Genomic DNA, 18,669 nt, shown 5'->3' on the forward strand with positions numbered 1-18,669 from the left:
ACCTTTTCATGTGGTAAATTTCAGAAACTTCCTTTTGTCTCCGTATGGGAAATAGAGTAGGCATTGACTGTGAGCTTGTCTCCTGGTTGTGTTTTTGTTAACAAAGTAAAATATTTTACTCCATTGCAGTTTCATTAATTTAAAAGAGTTAGAAAACTCACATTCTAAAATGTTGTTGTTGCAATTTTTTATTTTTTTTTAATGAAACCATTTTAGGAGTCCAAGGAAGAATGGGACTAAAAGGAGAAAAAGGGGATGCAGGTGTCCAAGGTCCTCCAGGTCTTATTGGATCTGAAGGAGTACCTGGTGTACCAGGTATGGAGTATGTATGTTGAAAATTACCATATCAGACGAAGGGTAAGATAATACTATTTTGAAAGTTGATGGGTCTTCAGTGAAATAATACGTTGGTACTCTCTGACTTTTTATAGGAGAAAATCAGACCTGACATGCCTAAATATTCAGGGATTACCAATACCCTGGAATTTAGACATCTGGGCATTCTAGATGAAGCTCTACTTTGTAGTCATTAAACCGAATGCTAATTTTGCTACATTAAGCTAAAGTGATTGTGACACACCCAGAAACCAGACTGAACTCAGGTGAACAGTGGAAGGAAAGTCCAACACCTTAACAGAGATTACTGATCTTGATAAAATATTCAAAGGTTCAGTTGCCATTCTGAAATGCTGTGATGATTCACAAACCTTAATATGTCAATGTTGATATATAAGATACTTGAGGTTTTTCTTTGATAATAATACTGATAATTTTATGTGCGTCTAGAGCAGTAGGAATAATTATATTCACTATTTGTTGATTTATAAAATGATAAGATATCATGCAATGTGTGAAGTAAAAGAGTCTGTATTAATCTCAGATCTACTAGACAGTCAGTATCTAAGCAAGGCATGTGAAGATAACACTTATTTTTTCATCTTGCAGGTGTCAAAGGATTTATGGGTCTTCCAGGGATTCCTGGAGGACAAGGATTTCCTGGTGCACCAGGAAACAAAGGGAACATGGGAATTCCAGGTTATTTTCTATTAAGTCATGTTGAAAATTGATAGAGCTGTACAGGAGTATTTACGCAGATCTGAGCAGTTCCTGTAAGCACGCAGGCAATACTTAGTCAAGTTGAGATTTATTCTCTGTAGTATTTGTAGACTTCTTACACCCCAGCATTTGCCTGAATTGCAGAAAGGAGTTCTCTCTCTTTTGAGTTTTAGAGTGGGATGTTAATAATGTATTATAACTGACTATCTCTGTATATAGCTTATAATAACTTCTTAAATAATAATTTCAGGGCATCAATTATTCAGTTTGTGGTAATGTATAGTGGCTTAATCTGGTTTTGTAACCAAATGCCTGGCTAGTGGTCATAAGACTTATAAGTTTCAACTATTGAAATTAGAGATAATAAATTAAATATAAATTATTTAATTTATATACTGTTAGAAGTAATACACTTTTTAAAACGTGTTTGGAATCAAAATTAGTAATTGTACAAAATACTTTATTTCTGATGAAGAATGAATATCTGAATATACAAGCAGTAGTTAGCAAAGCATGAAATGTGATATGTGATTATGATCCTTTTAAGAATGCTGTTATTATCTGTGTATTTCCAGGTCAAAAAGGACAAAAGGGTTCTCCAGGCTTTCCAGGAACTTCAGGGGACCCTGGTCCAACAGGCTATGGTGGCTTTCCAGGTGAAAAAGGAGACCCTGGGTACCCATCTCCTGGACTCCCAGGGGAACCTGGTCCAAAGGTATAAAGGCAATAGAAACATTGTCATATTAAGCAAAAAGCAGAGCCCTTAACAACAGAAACAGAAAAATGTGTAAGCAAGAGTTGTAGAATTTGCAGGAGACAAGTAAATGATATGTTTATGATGATGCATACGAAAATCTTCTTGTACATCAAGAATTGCAGAGAAATAGTCTTAGAAAATGCAAAAAATTGTGTACTCTAAAACTATGTTGGTTTTTGAAAGCCTATTGATACTAACTTTTTTTTTAACAGTATGTATTGTTAGATATAAGTTAGACCAAGTGGATGCAATTTTGCTTCATATGTTTTGTTTGCTGAACAACTGTGAATCTTTACATGTGAGATTATCCAAAAGATGTGGTTGATGATGTAAGCTGTACTATACCTCCTGTAATCTGTCCAGATTATCAGCTTTCTTTATTAGTTGAATATCAAGAAAGAGATTGTTGTTCTGCAAGTCGGTCATAATTCAAGATAAAATGTGCATCTTACTATTTCATATACCTGTATATTATGTATAGAACGTATTTTTTTTTTTATCAAAAGAGCAACTGTTAGAATCAAATTGGAAAAAAAGTCTATGAAAAAAACACCTAAGGATGAAGTTAACTTGTAAGTTTAAAAATAAGCATGATTTTTCTGTTCTTCAAATACAGAACTTAATGTCATTCTTTACCTGTTTGTATGCAACTGCTATTTCTTAGGGAGATCCAGGGGCTCCTGGTGTTTTGGGCAGGAAAGGAGAAAAAGGATCCCAAGGTCAGCCAGGACATAATGGAGCACCAGGACTACATGGACCCAGAGGAGAAACAGGAGTTGCTGGAAACCCAGGTATGCTTTGTTTTGGAGAGGGATTAAATGCTGACATACTACTAAAAGAAGAGAATTTCTCAATAAGCTACGCAGGGTGCCTGTGGGGTGGCACTTTTATATTCAGCTGTCATAAACCTCAGCAGCTCCTTTGTAGTCAGCACAGCCAGGCTAACTAAATTCCAAGTGACAATGCCTCTTTTTCTCTCCTAAACTCCTTCTTACAGGGAAACTTGGACTTCCTGGAGATGTTGGTGTTAAAGGACAACAGGGCCACCCAGGACAACAGGGTGTTATAGGCCCTCCTGGTATGGTATATAGCATCTCTCCCAAATTTCTGCCCTCTGGTTTATTATTTTCTTTGTAAGGAGACAGTTGGTATTCTTATTCTTACAAGCTTTTAGAATTTACCTGGTATAGTTACATTCTCTGTTAATGTTGGTATGAGGCTGTTTGTCTTCTCCAATTTCAGTTGAACTCTTTAACAGCCTATTTTCAATGTTCTCAGTTCACTGTTTCTCAGTTCTCAGGGAATAAGTTTTAATTTCGCTTCAGTACTGTGAAACTTTTTCCTTGATACGCTTTTTCTTTTTTCAGTCCAAAAGTCTCAAGATGTGATAGCAACATAGATAGTAGGAAAGGCTTGTTTTAGCTACTAAAAGAGAATAATAAACTAAGACATAGCTAGACATGAAGAAGAAAGTAAATTGGTGAGGAAAGAAGGGGAAGAGAGCATTGCAGTCATTGCTTAGAGCAGCAGAAAATACTGAACCATTAAAAAAAAAACATAAGGGGGAGTGTGTAAATATGCAGCAGAAGAGGTTTGTAGTGTAGACTTCGTTTAAGTCAGTGTCAGTCATTGTCTTCAAAAAAGGGCGTTGAATGTTCTCATATGCAGATCTTCATCTAAATTGTGTTGTTCTGTTTGCTTTAGTGAACTAATGCTGGCTTATCAGCACTTAGCAAAGATCAGAATCTACTCCCAGAAAACTTGATTTTGTAATAAAGGTAGGGAAAGAAAGCAAGTTGCTTGTATGGATTTCCAGCACCACAGATTCCATTTTAATAGTGAGAATGGCGGAAATAGTGGGAGTTCTAAATCCACTGAATTCCAGTGAACTCAATACAAAAGATATTCTGCTTTTGACAAATGTTTATATACAAGATGGTTACCTCTGTCCTTGAAGTAGCTGCACTCATCATTTTTTTTTTATAAAAGAAATTCAGATGATCTTTCTTTCCTGTGCAAAATAACAGAATAAAAATGATACTGTGGTCCTTTTTAATTCACAGGTGCTGCTGGATACCCTGGTGAAAATGGACTTGCTGGTGAAAGGGGTAATCAGGGTCAGGATGGTATGCCAGGTCCCCCAGGAGCAAAGGGAGAACCAGGTAACTGCAGTGAAATACTTGCATTATATTTTAGAAATTACTTTTTTTCCCTAGCTTAACTGACAAGACTTCTGGGGGGAAGGATTAATAAGAAAATTCTGTGGTGCAAAGAGGACTTTGTAAGTCCTTTTAATTTGGCTTTTAATTTTACATAATTTATTGACTTTCTATGTAATTGTAGTACATACTATTAACGAAATGCATGTCACTCATCTATTATGGATGTGATTTGCCATAATTTTCCCTTAAGATGTTAATGCAAGAGTCTAAGTATTGCTGTTAATGATTCTTATGTGTTTCACCTCAGAAAACCTAGGAGAACCAAAATCCCTTTAAAGAAGGGGTCTCAGCTTTTACACAAAAAGGATGAAAGGAAGCAGTGTGTAAAAGCTTTCAACTGAATGTCATTCCTGATATCATCAGTATCCACAGATAGATACAATCCTGTGCTGAATTATGACAAAATGTTTTCATGCTTTACAGTCAAAATGTTTTTATGTATCAAGATCTTAAAAACAGAATAAAATCCTGAGAATAATAATAAGCCTTTTCGCAGAATCACGGACTTGTAGGGATTGGACAGGACCTCTGGAGATCATCCAGTTCAATCCTGCTGCTAAAGCGCATTCCCTAGAGTAAGTTACACAGGGAAGTGTCCTGGCAGGTTTTGATTATCTCCAGAGAAGGAATTTCCACTGCCTTTTTGGGCAGCCTATTCCAGTGCTCTGTCACCTCAAAATAAAGAATTTTTTCTTCATGTTCAAATAGAAATTCCTGTGCTCCAAACTGTGCTTGTTGTGCTGACAAAAAGATTCTGGTCCCATCCTCTTGACACCCGCACTTTAGATATTTATGTGTTTTTTCATATTCAATTTTGAGTAATCACTGCTAAAGTATTTTCATTTTTATTCCTGATGCAAAGAAAAGCTTACAAATATTTGTATTTCTGGATAGAACTGATTCAAAATATAAAGTATAAGTTATTGGATATATAACAAAAATCTATGTTTTGATTCAGAGAATTTTGAAGTGAAATATGGGGTGCTAGACAATGATTTTTTTGAGTAATTACTCTGGTCTATTAAGTATAACATGACCTAATATTTTGTAGGAGCACCAGGGAGAGGAATCCCTGGCCTTCAAGGCGTTCCTGGTCGTAGAGGTGAGTTGTTTTTTTCTGAAAGAAAGTAGGAGCTTCATTTTTAAATACTAGAGACTACATCTGTAAGATGCTTTTGGATGTTTAAGATGGCACATACAAGGGCTGCTCTGAAAGTAATGCCTCTTTTTTTTATTATGCTGCCTCACACACCGAGGCAGATGTTGGTGACACAGCAGTGTCTACAATACTCTGTTAAATTTTCTTGCCATGCAACAGATGGCAGTGGAGGGGCAGTATGACAGAATGGTGTCTGACATGGAATTGTATATAAAACAAATGTGTGTAATTGAATTCCTCCATGCACAAAAAAAATTGCACCCATTGGCATTCACTGATGCTTGCTGAATGTTTCTGGAGACCAAACAGTGGATGTGAGCACAGTGAGGCAATGGATGGTGTGTTTCAGCAGTGGTGACAGTGACGTGAAAGACAAGCCACATTCTGGACAGCCATGCACAGCTGTCAAACCATGAAACGAATAGTGTCTTGATCAGCTCATCCCTGCAAATCAGTGGATTGTGACCAGGAAAATCTGTAAAGAGCTGAATATCAGCTTCAGTGTGTTGGAAATGATGATGGCAGTGTTGGCATATCACACAGTTTGCTCCAGGTGGGTCCCATGAACACTCATACAGGAACAGGAAGAACACTGTGTGCAATTTTGTCAGGATCTGTTGAACAAATATGTGGCTGAAGGTGACAGTTTCCTGGATCACATCATTACTGGTAATGAGATGTGGTGTTACCATTCCAAGCTGGAGTCATTACAGCAGTCCATGGAGTGACAATACGTTAATCCCTCATCGAATAAAAAGTTCAAAATGCAGTCATCAGCAAGTACCTTGAAAGTACCTTGATATGCACTGACTTTTGGTACAGGAGAGGGCTCGTATACTTCTGGATTTCCTAGAACCTGGGCAAGCTATCTACTCTGACTGCTACATCAGAATGCACACTAAGCTGAAGGTTCGAACTCCCAGAGAGTCAGGCCAGAGAAGACAACCTTTCATTGGCAACATGATAATGCTAGGCCTACTCCATCCCAGTTTGAAGACTACAGAACACGTTACCAATCTTGGTTGCACTGTCCTACCACAACCACCGTATGGTCCAGATTTGGCACCTTCTGACTTCCATCCAGTCAGGATGATGAAAGATGAACTATATGGGCAACATTTTCCTACCAACAATACCATCATAGCAGCTGTGAAACAGTGGGTCACCTTCACTGGTGCAGATTTTTACAAGCGTGACGTGCAGACTCTTGTTCATTGCTGGCAAAAATGTACAACTGATGGTGGAGACTATGTTGAAAAATAGCGTTTTGTAACTGAGAATTTGCTCTATCAACTAGTGTTATTCTGCTCTTCATTTGGTTTTATCTGGAATTTAATTTAGTAGAATTTGACCGTTCTAATGTTTGAACAAGCATTGCTTCTACTGCTGCATCAAGAAATATTCCCCAATCTGATCTTTCTACCCTTTCTTCAAGTTTCTTCCTTTGTATGAGCAAACTCTGGAGTTTTAAAAGAAAGGAGGGCGTACACTACCTTGCATTGTGCCTTCATGCAACCATTTTGCTTTACAGTAGCAAGACAACTTTGGCGACATACATGTACTAAAACCAAAGGCTGAATTCTACCTTGGTGGTATAGTAAATGCATATATTCTCTGTAGTCCTATTTCTGAAAGTTGTCATAAAATCTCACCATCATGACAATTCTCAGTTGTATTACTTATACTCTACAGGAGTCAAAGGGGACATGGGGCTTCCTGGTTTTCCTGGGCCACCAGGTATGAAAGGTCTTCAGGGTGACCAAGGACCCATTGGACCTCCTGGATTAATGGGATTACCTGGATTTCAAGGAGCAACAGGCATGGCAATTACTGGCCCAAAAGGGAATAGAGGCATTGCTGGTGCAGATGGAAGACCAGGTATATTGTTATAACTCCTTATTTATCTGAAATGATATACTGATATTTGAAAGCAGAATTCAGCCTCTCCAAAACTCAAGATTGGAAGGAATTCTCCCCCAGAGAGCTTCATAATTAAACAGGTAGTTCCTTTACAAATTGATGCAATGTTATAATTGCAAACACCAGAATGGTCCATGCGGTATGATGTAAGTTTTACCCTCCGCTCAATTTTGCTTTCTTCCTTTGAAGTCTGTGTGGTGTCTGAAATCTGACTTCAAAGAAGTGAGATACCATGCATGTTATTCCAGACATAACTACAAATGAAGGATATGTAAAAAAAAACCTGTAGTGCTACAGAGGATTGCAAGAATTCATCTCTGATCTAAATTAAGAGGCTAGAGAAAAATTAATTTTAGTTATTTAATTATTCATTCATTCATTTTTTTTTTTAAATAAATGGGTATATTTCCTTGGGAATCACTGAGACAATAAATATGAAGTATCATTATAGAGCTGCACTGTATGTAATGTATGTGAAATGGTGTTGGTGATGCTCTTTACGTATTCTGTTTCTGTACAGGTATTCCCGGTTTCCAAGGGCTGCCTGGTCTTCCCACTATGAGCATAAAAGGAAGCAAAGGTGTTAGAGGAGCAGATGGCATACAAGGACCAATGGGCCCAGCTGGTGACAGTGGCCCTCCAGGTCCAAAAGTCAGTGAAAGGAATACTACTTGTTTCTTACTCAATTGTAAATTTCCTTCTTACCATGAAAATAACACCCAGAGTGAAAGAAATAAGTGTGTAATAAAGATACTAAAATGGATATTAAAAACAGTTGTCATAGACTTAAGCAGACCAAAAAGGAATCATTGAGTATTTTTGACATGTCATTTCTTTGGCCATTGGGTATTACAGAATAATATTAACAATGACATGACTGTTTCTAACATGCGGAAAAATTGAGCAAATTATTTTAGTTGTAGGACGTTCTATGGACATAACACTTTAAATACTTCTGAACAAAAAAGATATGTACTTCATAGCATGCAGATATTGCTTTGTCTTTATTATTGATGGTATCTGATTTGCAGGGAGTAGAAGGTCGACCAGGTTATCCTGGTGCTAGAGGGGACCCTGGCTTTCTCGGATTTCCAGGTGTAAAAGGTATTCATATATTTATTATGTACATCTCTGTGTGACAAACAGAAAAAATTCCATATTGTATTGTAAAAGTATGTGTTATAGCACCTACCAGTCAGATCCTAGAGACATGGAGTTTTTCCATCAAGAGAAGAATGTATGTCAGCTATGAAAGAAAGCCCTCATTTCTTCACATCATCAGTCAAATCCCCTGGCTCAGTAAAAGGTTTCTTTTTATTGTTACTTACAGCAGAGCTGTTAGAGAATATTCTGGACATAACCTCAGTTTACACTGTGAAAAGAATCGTTCATTAAGTTTCAAACTTTTGAAGAACTTCATAGTCCTCCTAACAGCCATCAATATAACTGACAGTTGGGATTGAAGGGAGTTGGACTGCGTTACAGGGATATGTAAACAAATTATTGTTAACAGATTACACTTGACCTATAAATTCCAGAGTAACAAAAGACATGTAGAGGTGGACTTTCCTATTTCAAATGAGGCTGCTGACTGTGTTACTCTTCAGAAAGGCTGCATGGGTCACACAGGACTCATAAATAAGGTGGTGGACATCTGACAGTTGTTTTGACCTTTCAAACCAGGAAAAAAAACAACAAAAAACAAACAAACAAACAAAAACCATATTTCCAATCTCCTTCTTTAGGAGAAAAGGGTAATCATGGACCACCTGGACCACGAGGGGCAGAAGGGCCAAGGGGACCAAAGGGCCAACCTGGTAACTATTGTTACAACTTTTATTCTAATACCATCTAACTTAGCTTGATTTTGTTGTTATTGCTTTGTTTTGTTTTGCTTGTTTTTAACATAAGAATTCTTCATTACATTTTTCTTCTAGGTCCACCTGGTGTCTCTGAAAGAATATTCTCTGTCCCAGGAAGCAAGGGGCCTCCTGGACTGCCAGGAATCCCAGGAACACCAGGTGATCAAGGAGTTCAAGGGATTCCTGGACTACAAGGTAGTTTATAATTTTATATCTGAACATATTTGTGTGTCTCATCTGATGGAACATTTCAATTTGGCAGGAAAATATACAGCTGGATAGAAAATTGATATATTTTAAAAAATACTTCTCAGAATTTAAAAAAAACTCTTGGTGCCTTGTTATCAACCTTGTATTTGTAACCTGGCCCTTTTCATTTGCCCACCACACCTGCAGCCAAAGAGCAGGCAAGTTTTTCCCTCAATATAAGGCTAAGCAACAAAAATGGTATAAAAAAGCTTTAGTCAAAACATTCATTGTTTTCGTATGAGCAGAACCATTCTCAAGGATGTTTCTCATTTCTGTGGTAACACAGGTAACAAGTACTGTAGGTGTGCTACAAAGTGATTGTGTCTATCATAGTCTGGAGGTGGGAAGGTAAAGGAAAGACTGTTTATCTATCAAAAGTGAAGCCTGCCGTGGCTGTGAGGAATATGGGAACAAGAAGCAGGTGGGATGAGGTGGATGCGTACTGTTTGCTCAACCACTGTTCTCACACCACAGCTTTCCACTCCAGGAAGGAGCTTCTTAGAGTCCTGGACCTGCTAGAAAGCATGACTGACTCAGGAGTGACAAAATTCCCTCTAGCATAACAAAGCAGACATTAAATAATTGTTCTTTTACACCTTCCTTAAATTTGTTTTACAAAGGAGCTACATTATTTATGGAATTATGAACTGTGAACAACTTGATTATGGCCTGTTATTATGTTTTTGAAATATTCCTATAGTTTAACACGTGGTAAAAGTAAAAGCTATTTGCTGTGATTTATGTACAAGTTCTTTATGAGAATAATATTTTTCTACAATATATTCAGTACTTCCTTGTCATCTTCCTGATGTGAAATATGCTGACAGTAATACTATGGACAGACCCAACATTTGTGAACTTTGTGCTGCTGTTTTTATTCTAACACAGCTACATTCACATAGGAATTTTAACTTCATTTATTAGCAGTTATTAAAGTCTAGCGTGATACTGCTATATCAATCTGTTTTTTCTTGATTAATGTGTAGGACCTAAAGGAGTGAAAGGTCTACCAGGAAGTTTTGGTCGTCCAGGTCAACCAGGACGGCCTGGTCCAAAAGGAGACAGGGGATTTCCAGGACAAAGAGGTACAGGAAAGCAGACATCTCTGTTTGACTGCTACTACTGAATTTATAAATAAACTGTATTCTCAATTTTCATCAAGACTTCTTTTGGCATATATTGAGATTCTGTAACATTTGCAGTAGCACATGCTTAGCTTCTAACAAATTCATGTTTACAACATTTATAAAAGTGTGCCTTGACTGTGCTCCTCTGTTACTAACTACATTTATTCACCCACTTGAAAATCTGTTCAAATCAGTGTGCCTTTACATCAGCTTGAAACTGAATATTTTTATTGAGTCACCATGAAATTAAAATAATTTACAATTGAAAACTTTTTTTTTTAACTATGCCACAAGTTGATGTAAAGTAAACTAAGGTCTGAAAGAATTAATATATCTAGTAAAAAATATTATTTATTTTTAATTTAAAAAAAATTGTGTATATTTTCAAGTGGTTTCACTAATTTAAGTAAAACAGGAATTCAAAGAACGTGATAATATTTTTTTTAATATTCACAGGGCAACCTGGATTGATTGGCTTCCCTGGCCTACAGGGATTGCCTGGATCACCAGGTACTATCACCACTGGTCCAACAAGAAGAGGTTTTATCTTTACTCGACATAGTCAATCAACAAAGATTCCTTCATGCCCATCTGGGACATCACAAATCTACTTTGGCTATTCACTGCTTTTTGTACAAGGAAATGAACGAGCGCATGGACAAGACCTTGGTACTATACTAGCAAAATATTCATATCACTTTCTGTAGAGAGCAGTAATGATAAGCTGTCTTCATAAAACCAAACTCGTTGTGTCCGAGTTGAACACTGGCTTCAACCATCAGTGATCTGCTGCTCTGAGTCAATTTCAGGAATCACAATTTGAAAGACATCTTTCCTTCCTGCACTCCTATACTTCCTTTTGCTCTCTGTACACTTTTTTCAGGAGCAATTTGGTTACTTATGAATAGATGCCTAGTGTAAATGTCATTAGCATCTATCTGGGCTGATAGTAATATTACAAGGTCTAGGAGAGCACAGTGCTTTGTGGATGCCAGATTGGATGCTATAGAGTGTCAAAAATGGCTCCAGAAGCTTGTGTTTAATCCCTGCCATTGTGTCAAAGACTGATATCGTTCAGTAAGATAGTATTTTTAACAGATTTTGTTCTTGGCCCTTAATTTTAAATACTTACTTTTATCTATGTGATAAGTATTTTGATTTCATATAATTTCACTGTATAGACACTTAACTCTTTATAGTCATCAATTTTTAAATTTTTCACTGGTCTCCTTTGTTTGTTGTGCTGAATATAGTCTCCTATTTGTCACAAATTTTCCTCCTATGTACTTTAGGAACAGCTGGTAGCTGCTTGCAGAGATTTACCACCATGCCATTCTTATTCTGTAACACCAATGACGTGTGCAGTTTTGCTTCTCGCAATGACTATTCATACTGGCTGTCAACTGCAACAGCAATGCCAGTAGACATGGCACCAATTTCCGGCAAAGCACTAGAGCCCCATATAAGCAGGTAAGAGTATAAGAATTTTAGTTCTTCTGGCCAGCAGCCACACAGAGTGTAAGTTATTTTGAACATAAATCTTAGAGAAGGACCTTTACCTCTCAGTAAATACATGCACTATTTATTTATTTATTTATTTATTTATTACTCATCTGAATATATCAGATATTCAGTGATACTCTGAGAAAAGTTATAGGTAAGGTACTGCCACAGACTTAATTAGCATAGCTGACATGAGAAAAGGGAAAGTAGTTCTACTGTTTACAGCTGGCGTGTATATATATATATATATATATATATATATATACATACATATTTTTAATACTAATGTCATATATATTGGAGGCAGGCTAAAGTGGCATAATGACAGCTTCAGTGTTTGTAATACAGTGCAAGTCAATTTCTGTTTCCAATTACATATAATAAATTTACTGTAGTTGTTGAAGAACATTATAAACTGGAGCTGAAGGATCTCTAATATGAAACACCCTCACATAAATGTGAACCTTTTCAGTTGCTTTAGAACATCTGAAAAAGTTAAAGAACCTCTTTAGGGGGAAAGCTTTAAAAGCACAAGAGACCAAGAGTAGAAAAATAAGAAACAGGAGAGCAAGCTTTGAACTCTTCCTTCTAGCCTGCTCTACACAGTTGTTGCAACCTAGTAGCTCAGCTTCATATTTTTTTTTCATTTAGGAAATAAAGTATTTTTTAAATTTAATATTAGCAAATAAAGGTACAGAACTTTGATCTAAACCATAGCAACATAAAATAATGAGCACGTGATGAAAGTAAAATTCAGTGTGTTACTTGGGTAAAGGCAGTATTAGGAAGGTCAAATGTTCTGGGATTAGTTCCTATCTTTCACCAACTTCTGCCTAATAGATAATGCAAAAAAGGTATTTGGGTTACCTTCCATTTACTAATATCTTCATTTAACAGCGGAAATGTATGTGAGGTACAGTATTTCTAGTGAGCCCTAGATTTAGGTAGCCAGTATCATAGCAGGTGCAGTTTTTGGTCTGCTTACATATTTTCCCTCACTCTGCACTGAATGCATGCGTGCTTCTTCTTACAGATGCATTGTCTGTGAAGGACCTGCAATGGTAATAGCAGTTCACAGCCAAACAACTGCAGTTCCTGCATGTCCAGGAGGCTGGATATCTCTCTGGAAGGGCTTTTCTTTTGTTATGGTAAAGATAAAATCACTGGAAATACTCATTTTCCTTTGGCTCACTTTCAATGGCATTTTCATCTACATGTGTGTCTTAATAATGGCGAATTTTTTTCTTTGCCTAGAATGAGATAATAATTCTGTTAACTCTTATTTAATGACAGAACAGGAACAGTGTAGGAACAACTATTATGATCTGTCCCCAGAAATAAGTGGCAGAAGGAAAAGGGGGCATAACAAGGGGAAAACAACTGGATTTTAGTCTGACAAAAGTAACTGCATGCTCATGTGTTCTACTGAGCTCTTGGAAGGACAGGTTCAAGGCCCCAGGTGATTAAAGCATGGGTATTACAGGGTGAGAAGCGAGAATGGGAATAAGGGGTCTATCTATACCAGGGGAGTGGCACTTCACCTTTGTTATCCGTGACCGTGGCATGCCATGGGGATGCCAGCAAATGAGGGTAAGAGACAGAACTAAAAATGCCTCTTGAAATGTCTGATTGCTTTGTTTTGTTTTGTTTTTGTTTGTTTGTTTGTTGCATGATGGAAAGTCCTTTTAGATCGAGTGTGGCATTTGTTGTCTCTCCTGTGATGTGGCCCTAAATTATAACAAATATCTTTGGAAAAAAAAAAATTCTCAGCTTCTGGCTAAATTAAAGTTTTTTCAAACATCATCAAACTTACATGTATTTTTCTAGCAAATATTCTGCTGTCATAAATTATTTTAGAGCTCTTTCTACAAGCATTGTCCAACTTCAGAGAATGAAAATGCCTTCTTTGCTTTTTTTGTTGTGTTCAGAGAAGGAATCAATTTAACAAAAAACAGGAATGGGAGCACACACACAAAAGATGGAATTTGACTTATTTGTAATTCAGTTACTGTAGCCCTCAGGTGGATGGAAGCCAGCTACTTTCTAGTCATTGTACTTGTTACATTTTTATGACTTACCTTAGAGCAGAAAAAGGCCTTTGCAAGAACTAAGAAATAGCATAAATATGCTTGAATTTTCATAAGGCTTCTGTACTTCATTGTGAGTCTGATAAAACTAATCTATGCTGATTTTTGTTTTGTCCAAGATATAGCACAGAACATATGATAAACTTTAGAGATTTTTTTGCTGTTACAGTATACAAGTGCTGGCTCAGAAGCTTCTGGCCAAGCACTGGCATCTCCTGGATCTTGTCTGGAAGAATTTAGAGCCATCCCATTCATAGAGTGCCATGGCAGGGGGACATGCAACTACTACACAAACTCCTACAGCTTCTGGTTGGCATCACTAAATCCAAGAAGAATGTTCAGGTAAACTGTACTTTCTCAGCAGCCACAGCCCCACTTCCTTCACCTATGCACGTTGCATCCATGCTGCAGATGGCTTAGAAGCCACTAACTGCCTGCATAACAAGCAGGATCTCCCCTGGTAATTTCCATCAGATTTAGACATCCCCATTTGTCAGGTTTCTGGTCATTCCATAGCACAAAGAGACCTAAAGTGAGACAAGCATCTGATTCATAGTCATAGAATGGCTTGGCATGGAAGGGACCTTAAAGACTATCTTGTTACAGCTCTCCTGTCATGGATAGGGACGCTTTCCACTACATGAGATTGCTCAAAGCCCCATCCAGCCTGGCCTTTAACATTTCTAGGAATGGGGCATCTACATCTTCTCTAAGAAACCTGTTCTGGTGCCTCACTACCCTCATAGTGCAGAATTTCTTCCTTATATCGAAACCTAAATCTACCTTTTTTCAGTTTAAAGCCCTTACCCTAGTCCTTATGTTGTTGGGAGCCCCAGAGGTGAACCCAAAACTCAAGGTGGGATCTCTAGAGGGCCAAGCAGAAGGAGAGAAGCACCTCCCTCACCCTGCTGTTCACACTTGTTTTGATGCAGCCATGGTTACAGTTGGCTTTCTGGGCTGCATGCACATGATGCCAAGTCACGTTGAGGTTTTCCTCAACCAGCACCTTCAAGTCCTCCTCCTCAGGGCTCCTCTCAATCCATTTTCCACCCAGCCTGGATTTCTGCTCAGGATTGCCCCGACCCATCCACAGGACCTTGAAGTTGGCCTTTTTGAACTTCATTCCATATAAAAAGTTTAATCAACTCTCCCTAGTTTTTAACAACAACAATAAACAAAGAAACAAACAAATAAATAAATACATGTTTTCTTTCTTTTAGGAAACCTATGCCACAGACGTTGAAAGCAGGAGAACTAGAAAACATCATCAGCCGTTGTCAGGTCTGCATGAAGAGACCAGTCTAAACAGTGGCCAGTCTTGACAGAGCATGAAACCCTGCTTTTATTACAAAGAATTGCCTAAATTTGGAGAGCTATAATTTATTAAAGTCCAGCTTCACCTGGAAAGAAAACTATGATTGCCAGTGAAGCACTGTGGTGAGGTAGGGCAACAGTTTGACTTTCGTCTTTGGCAAATGACAAAGCACTTTGTTGGAGTAAGCTTGTAATGACAGTCTGCAGGGTCTTCTCCAGAACTGTCTCTAAGCTGTCATCTCTAAGCTGCATCTTCATGACAAAATCTGTAGCATTGCCAAATCTTTAATGAAGGACATTAATGCTGCCTTGTGTCATGTGCTTTTCAAATGGCAAGACAAACAAAATGCTCTAATATCAGCTTACAGATGATCAGTGTTCAAAACAGGTATAATTTAAGATGAAAATCCAGCACTTATGAGAGACAGGGTTCGATATGAAATATTTTCAGTGCACTTTTAAATACATACTGATTAATTTAGGGCTGTTTTGGTTTGGTTTTCTTGTCTAATAAACAAGCATTTTCCCACTTAGCTCACCTTTCCTTGGCTGGGAAACAGGCATACAGTCTTATTTGTTTCACTGAAATAATAATGTTTTTTAACTAGCCAGGAAGGAAGCTACACTGTGCACTGGGTAGACACTACAGTGCTGATGTGCACTGACTGTGTTCTCTTGAGTGACTTCAGCTAAGTGCTGCCTAGTTGAAAGTGTAGGAAAATCTTCTTTAGATGCCATGCTTTTGACATAGATTATGGGATCTTAAATATTCTTCAGATCTTGACAGTATTGAGCCTGTATTTTGTTCCCATGGTTTTTCTCTAGTAAAGAACAAACATTTAGCCTAACATAATTTATGAAATCAGCAGAATTTACAATGACTCTGTGGTTCAGGAGCTCCCATAGCATTATAGGCTTATTACAGAGCCTCCAGGAAGTAATCAGTATTTCATTTACCTAATATTCAATTTTGAAATATTTATAACAAATGATATACCATTTTGAAACACTGAGCGCAAACACTCCTTCAAATTTCATTTATTCCATCCAGTTAAATCCATGCATCAAAAATTGAAACAAGATTGATACTTAAATTGTACCACTGAGCACTGACTTAACAGGAGAACCCAACTGCAAATGAACATGAATACTTGAAAAGCACTTTCATTTACTCATATAACTTATATAAAATTGTAGCTCTGATTTTTTTTAAAAAATATTTGTAACATTGCACTTGCAAGGCTATTTAAAATTGTAATGTTAACATTTAAAATGTTAATATTTTAATACTTGCACAAATTATTGGAATTCCAGTATTTAGTTTTATAGAAGAAGCCTAATTCATCTGAAGAGTTCTGTAAATGTACCATTTTAAATGTAAGGTAGAGCAATACATTGAAATAGCCAAGATTTCTCCTTTGGATCTTTTTTAAGCCAGTGAAATTTTATATTGTTTCTGTTAAAATACTTGCATTGTGTTTGTCTGTTTGAATTTTCAGTGTTAATCTAACTATGAAACAGTTTTATCCGTGTTTCATGTCATTATCTTCTGATGGAGGTGACTTGAAGATACCATTTCCATGAACTAAATGAATATTTTTAAAGTTTTGTTAGCTTGAACAGCTGTAGTACTTCTGTTTGCAAGGTATAATTGTGAATTTGCAGGTTTTTATGAAGAATCTCTATGCAAATGCACTACTGATAAGAAGGTATTAATGTCAAGTTAATATTTAGTCTTTCATTTAGATAAGGTTTGGTTATGGAGGTGTTTTCTTTAAGACAATCCCTTGTTAGATCTCTTGCTATAAGCTCTGAAATTTCTTTAAATACTCGAAGAAAAATCTATGCCTATTGCTTGTTAGGTTTTTTTTTTAATTAAGGCTCAATGCAGTCACACAAAGCCATTGTATACTGTGTACAACTGATGACTCAAGACACAATTGTAAAGCTTACTAGCAAAATGCAGGATATAAGTATATGTGTAACATTAAAGACTGCTGGAAATGTTCAGTAGTGGGTAAAGTATAAAGAGAAGGGAATGGATGTGGTTATAAAGTCAGAAGTAAGTTACAATGTGTTATGTCTCATAGAATCACAGAATGAAAGGGACCTTAAAGATCATTTAGTTCCACCTCCGCTGCCATGGGCAGGGACACTTTCCACTAGATCATGTTGCTCAAAGCTACATCCAACCTGGCCTTGAACGCCTCTGCGGATGGAGCATCCACAGCTTCTCTGGGTAACCTGTTCTGGTGCCTCACCACCCTCACAGTGAAGAATTTCTTCCTAATCCCTAATCTAAATCTGCTTTCTTTTAGTTCAAAACCATTACCTTCTGTCCTTTTGCTACACTCCCTGAGAAAGAGTCTATTCCCCTCTTCCCCGCAGGCCCCCTTTAAGTACTAGAAGAGTAGCTATAAGGTCTCCTCAGAGTCTTCTCTTTTTATTTGGGCCAAACAACTCCAGCTCTCCCAGCCTGACTTTATAGCAGAGGTGTTCCAGCCCTCTGGTGATGTCATGGTTTTGTAACTGCTGTGGCCCTCCTCTGAACCCACTCAAAGAGGTCCATGTCTTTCTTATGCTGGAGGCCCCAGAGCCGAATGCAGTGCTCCAGGGAATTTATGCTTTGTTCCCAGTTTTGGATTCTGCTGCACCCTTATCGTGTGACCTTCAACAAGTTACTAAGAATAAAGATTTTCATAGATAGCTTTAGATTTTGAGTGTTCCAACTTGGGCTTTCTTTCAGAAGCAGGCATTGCTCACAGCTGCAGGGACACATACCAAGCCCAGCTGATACAAGCTGGACACTGAAATCCAAAGAAAAACTTGAAGAAAGTCGATCTTAATCTCTCTCTGGTTGTTGTGAGAATTAGTTAACTTGTCTGTAAATAATTTTAGAGCCTTAACAGGAAAGTGCTGAAGAGGTGCAAGGTGTTAATATATTGTACTGAAAGAATGGAAGCATGAAAAATCAGTAATAATGAGAAAACAATAGAAAGGAAAAAAAAAAGGAAAAAACAAAGAAAAAAAACCTTCTACTAAATACAATCAAATAAAAATATTTTGACTAAACAAAAGACCTATTTCATCTGTGGGGTTGTTTGTTTTTTCGTTCCTCTATCTACTAATGCTCTTCTCCACTGCCTACACATAACATTAAGTATGCGTGTATTAATAGTGTCATCTGAAAGTGTGGTGAGGGAGCTGAGGTGACCCTGCGTGCTCCGGCCCTGCCCTGCAGTGCAGGCCTGCGTCCAGGCTCCGGCCCACACACAAGGCCTGAGCCCTGCTGTATGTAGGCACACGCAGAATCACCGCTGAAGAAATTTCTAATGTGCTTCAAGGCTGCCTTAGATTTTCATTGTTTTCAAGGCAAAACCCATCTGTACAGTGTGTAAATGTTACAGAGACTG

General features: G+C 37.5%; 1 protein-coding gene across 4 annotated transcripts in view; it reads left to right on the top strand.

Annotated features, from left to right (window-relative positions):
• Window positions 1-18,333, top strand: part of COL4A3 (collagen type IV alpha 3 chain) — a 79,249-nt gene extending 60,916 nt beyond the window's left edge. For all 4 annotated transcript variants that reach the window (XM_025153679.3, XM_025153680.3, XM_015276989.4 and 1 more), the window contains 18 exons: window positions 217-315; window positions 946-1,035; window positions 1,632-1,771; window positions 2,478-2,604; window positions 2,811-2,891; window positions 3,877-3,975; window positions 5,087-5,137; window positions 6,887-7,072; window positions 7,635-7,765; window positions 8,146-8,218; window positions 8,860-8,931; window positions 9,052-9,171; window positions 10,212-10,310; window positions 10,809-11,021; window positions 11,645-11,822; window positions 12,889-13,003; window positions 14,112-14,284; window positions 15,163-18,333. In XM_025153679.3, the coding sequence (XP_025009447.2) occupies window positions 217-315; window positions 946-1,035; window positions 1,632-1,771; window positions 2,478-2,604; window positions 2,811-2,891; window positions 3,877-3,975; window positions 5,087-5,137; window positions 6,887-7,072; window positions 7,635-7,765; window positions 8,146-8,218; window positions 8,860-8,931; window positions 9,052-9,171; window positions 10,212-10,310; window positions 10,809-11,021; window positions 11,645-11,822; window positions 12,889-13,003; window positions 14,112-14,284; window positions 15,163-15,247 (2,132 nt within the window). In that variant the 3' untranslated portion in view covers window positions 15,248-18,333. The remainder of the gene's footprint in view (window positions 1-216; window positions 316-945; window positions 1,036-1,631; window positions 1,772-2,477; window positions 2,605-2,810; window positions 2,892-3,876; window positions 3,976-5,086; window positions 5,138-6,886; window positions 7,073-7,634; window positions 7,766-8,145; window positions 8,219-8,859; window positions 8,932-9,051; window positions 9,172-10,211; window positions 10,311-10,808; window positions 11,022-11,644; window positions 11,823-12,888; window positions 13,004-14,111; window positions 14,285-15,162) is intronic.
• Window positions 18,334-18,669: the final 336 nt, after the last annotated feature.

This window comes from Gallus gallus, chromosome 9 (genome assembly GCF_016699485.2).
Source record: "Gallus gallus isolate bGalGal1 chromosome 9, bGalGal1.mat.broiler.GRCg7b, whole genome shotgun sequence".
Taxonomy (NCBI): Eukaryota; Metazoa; Chordata; class Aves; order Galliformes; family Phasianidae; genus Gallus; species Gallus gallus.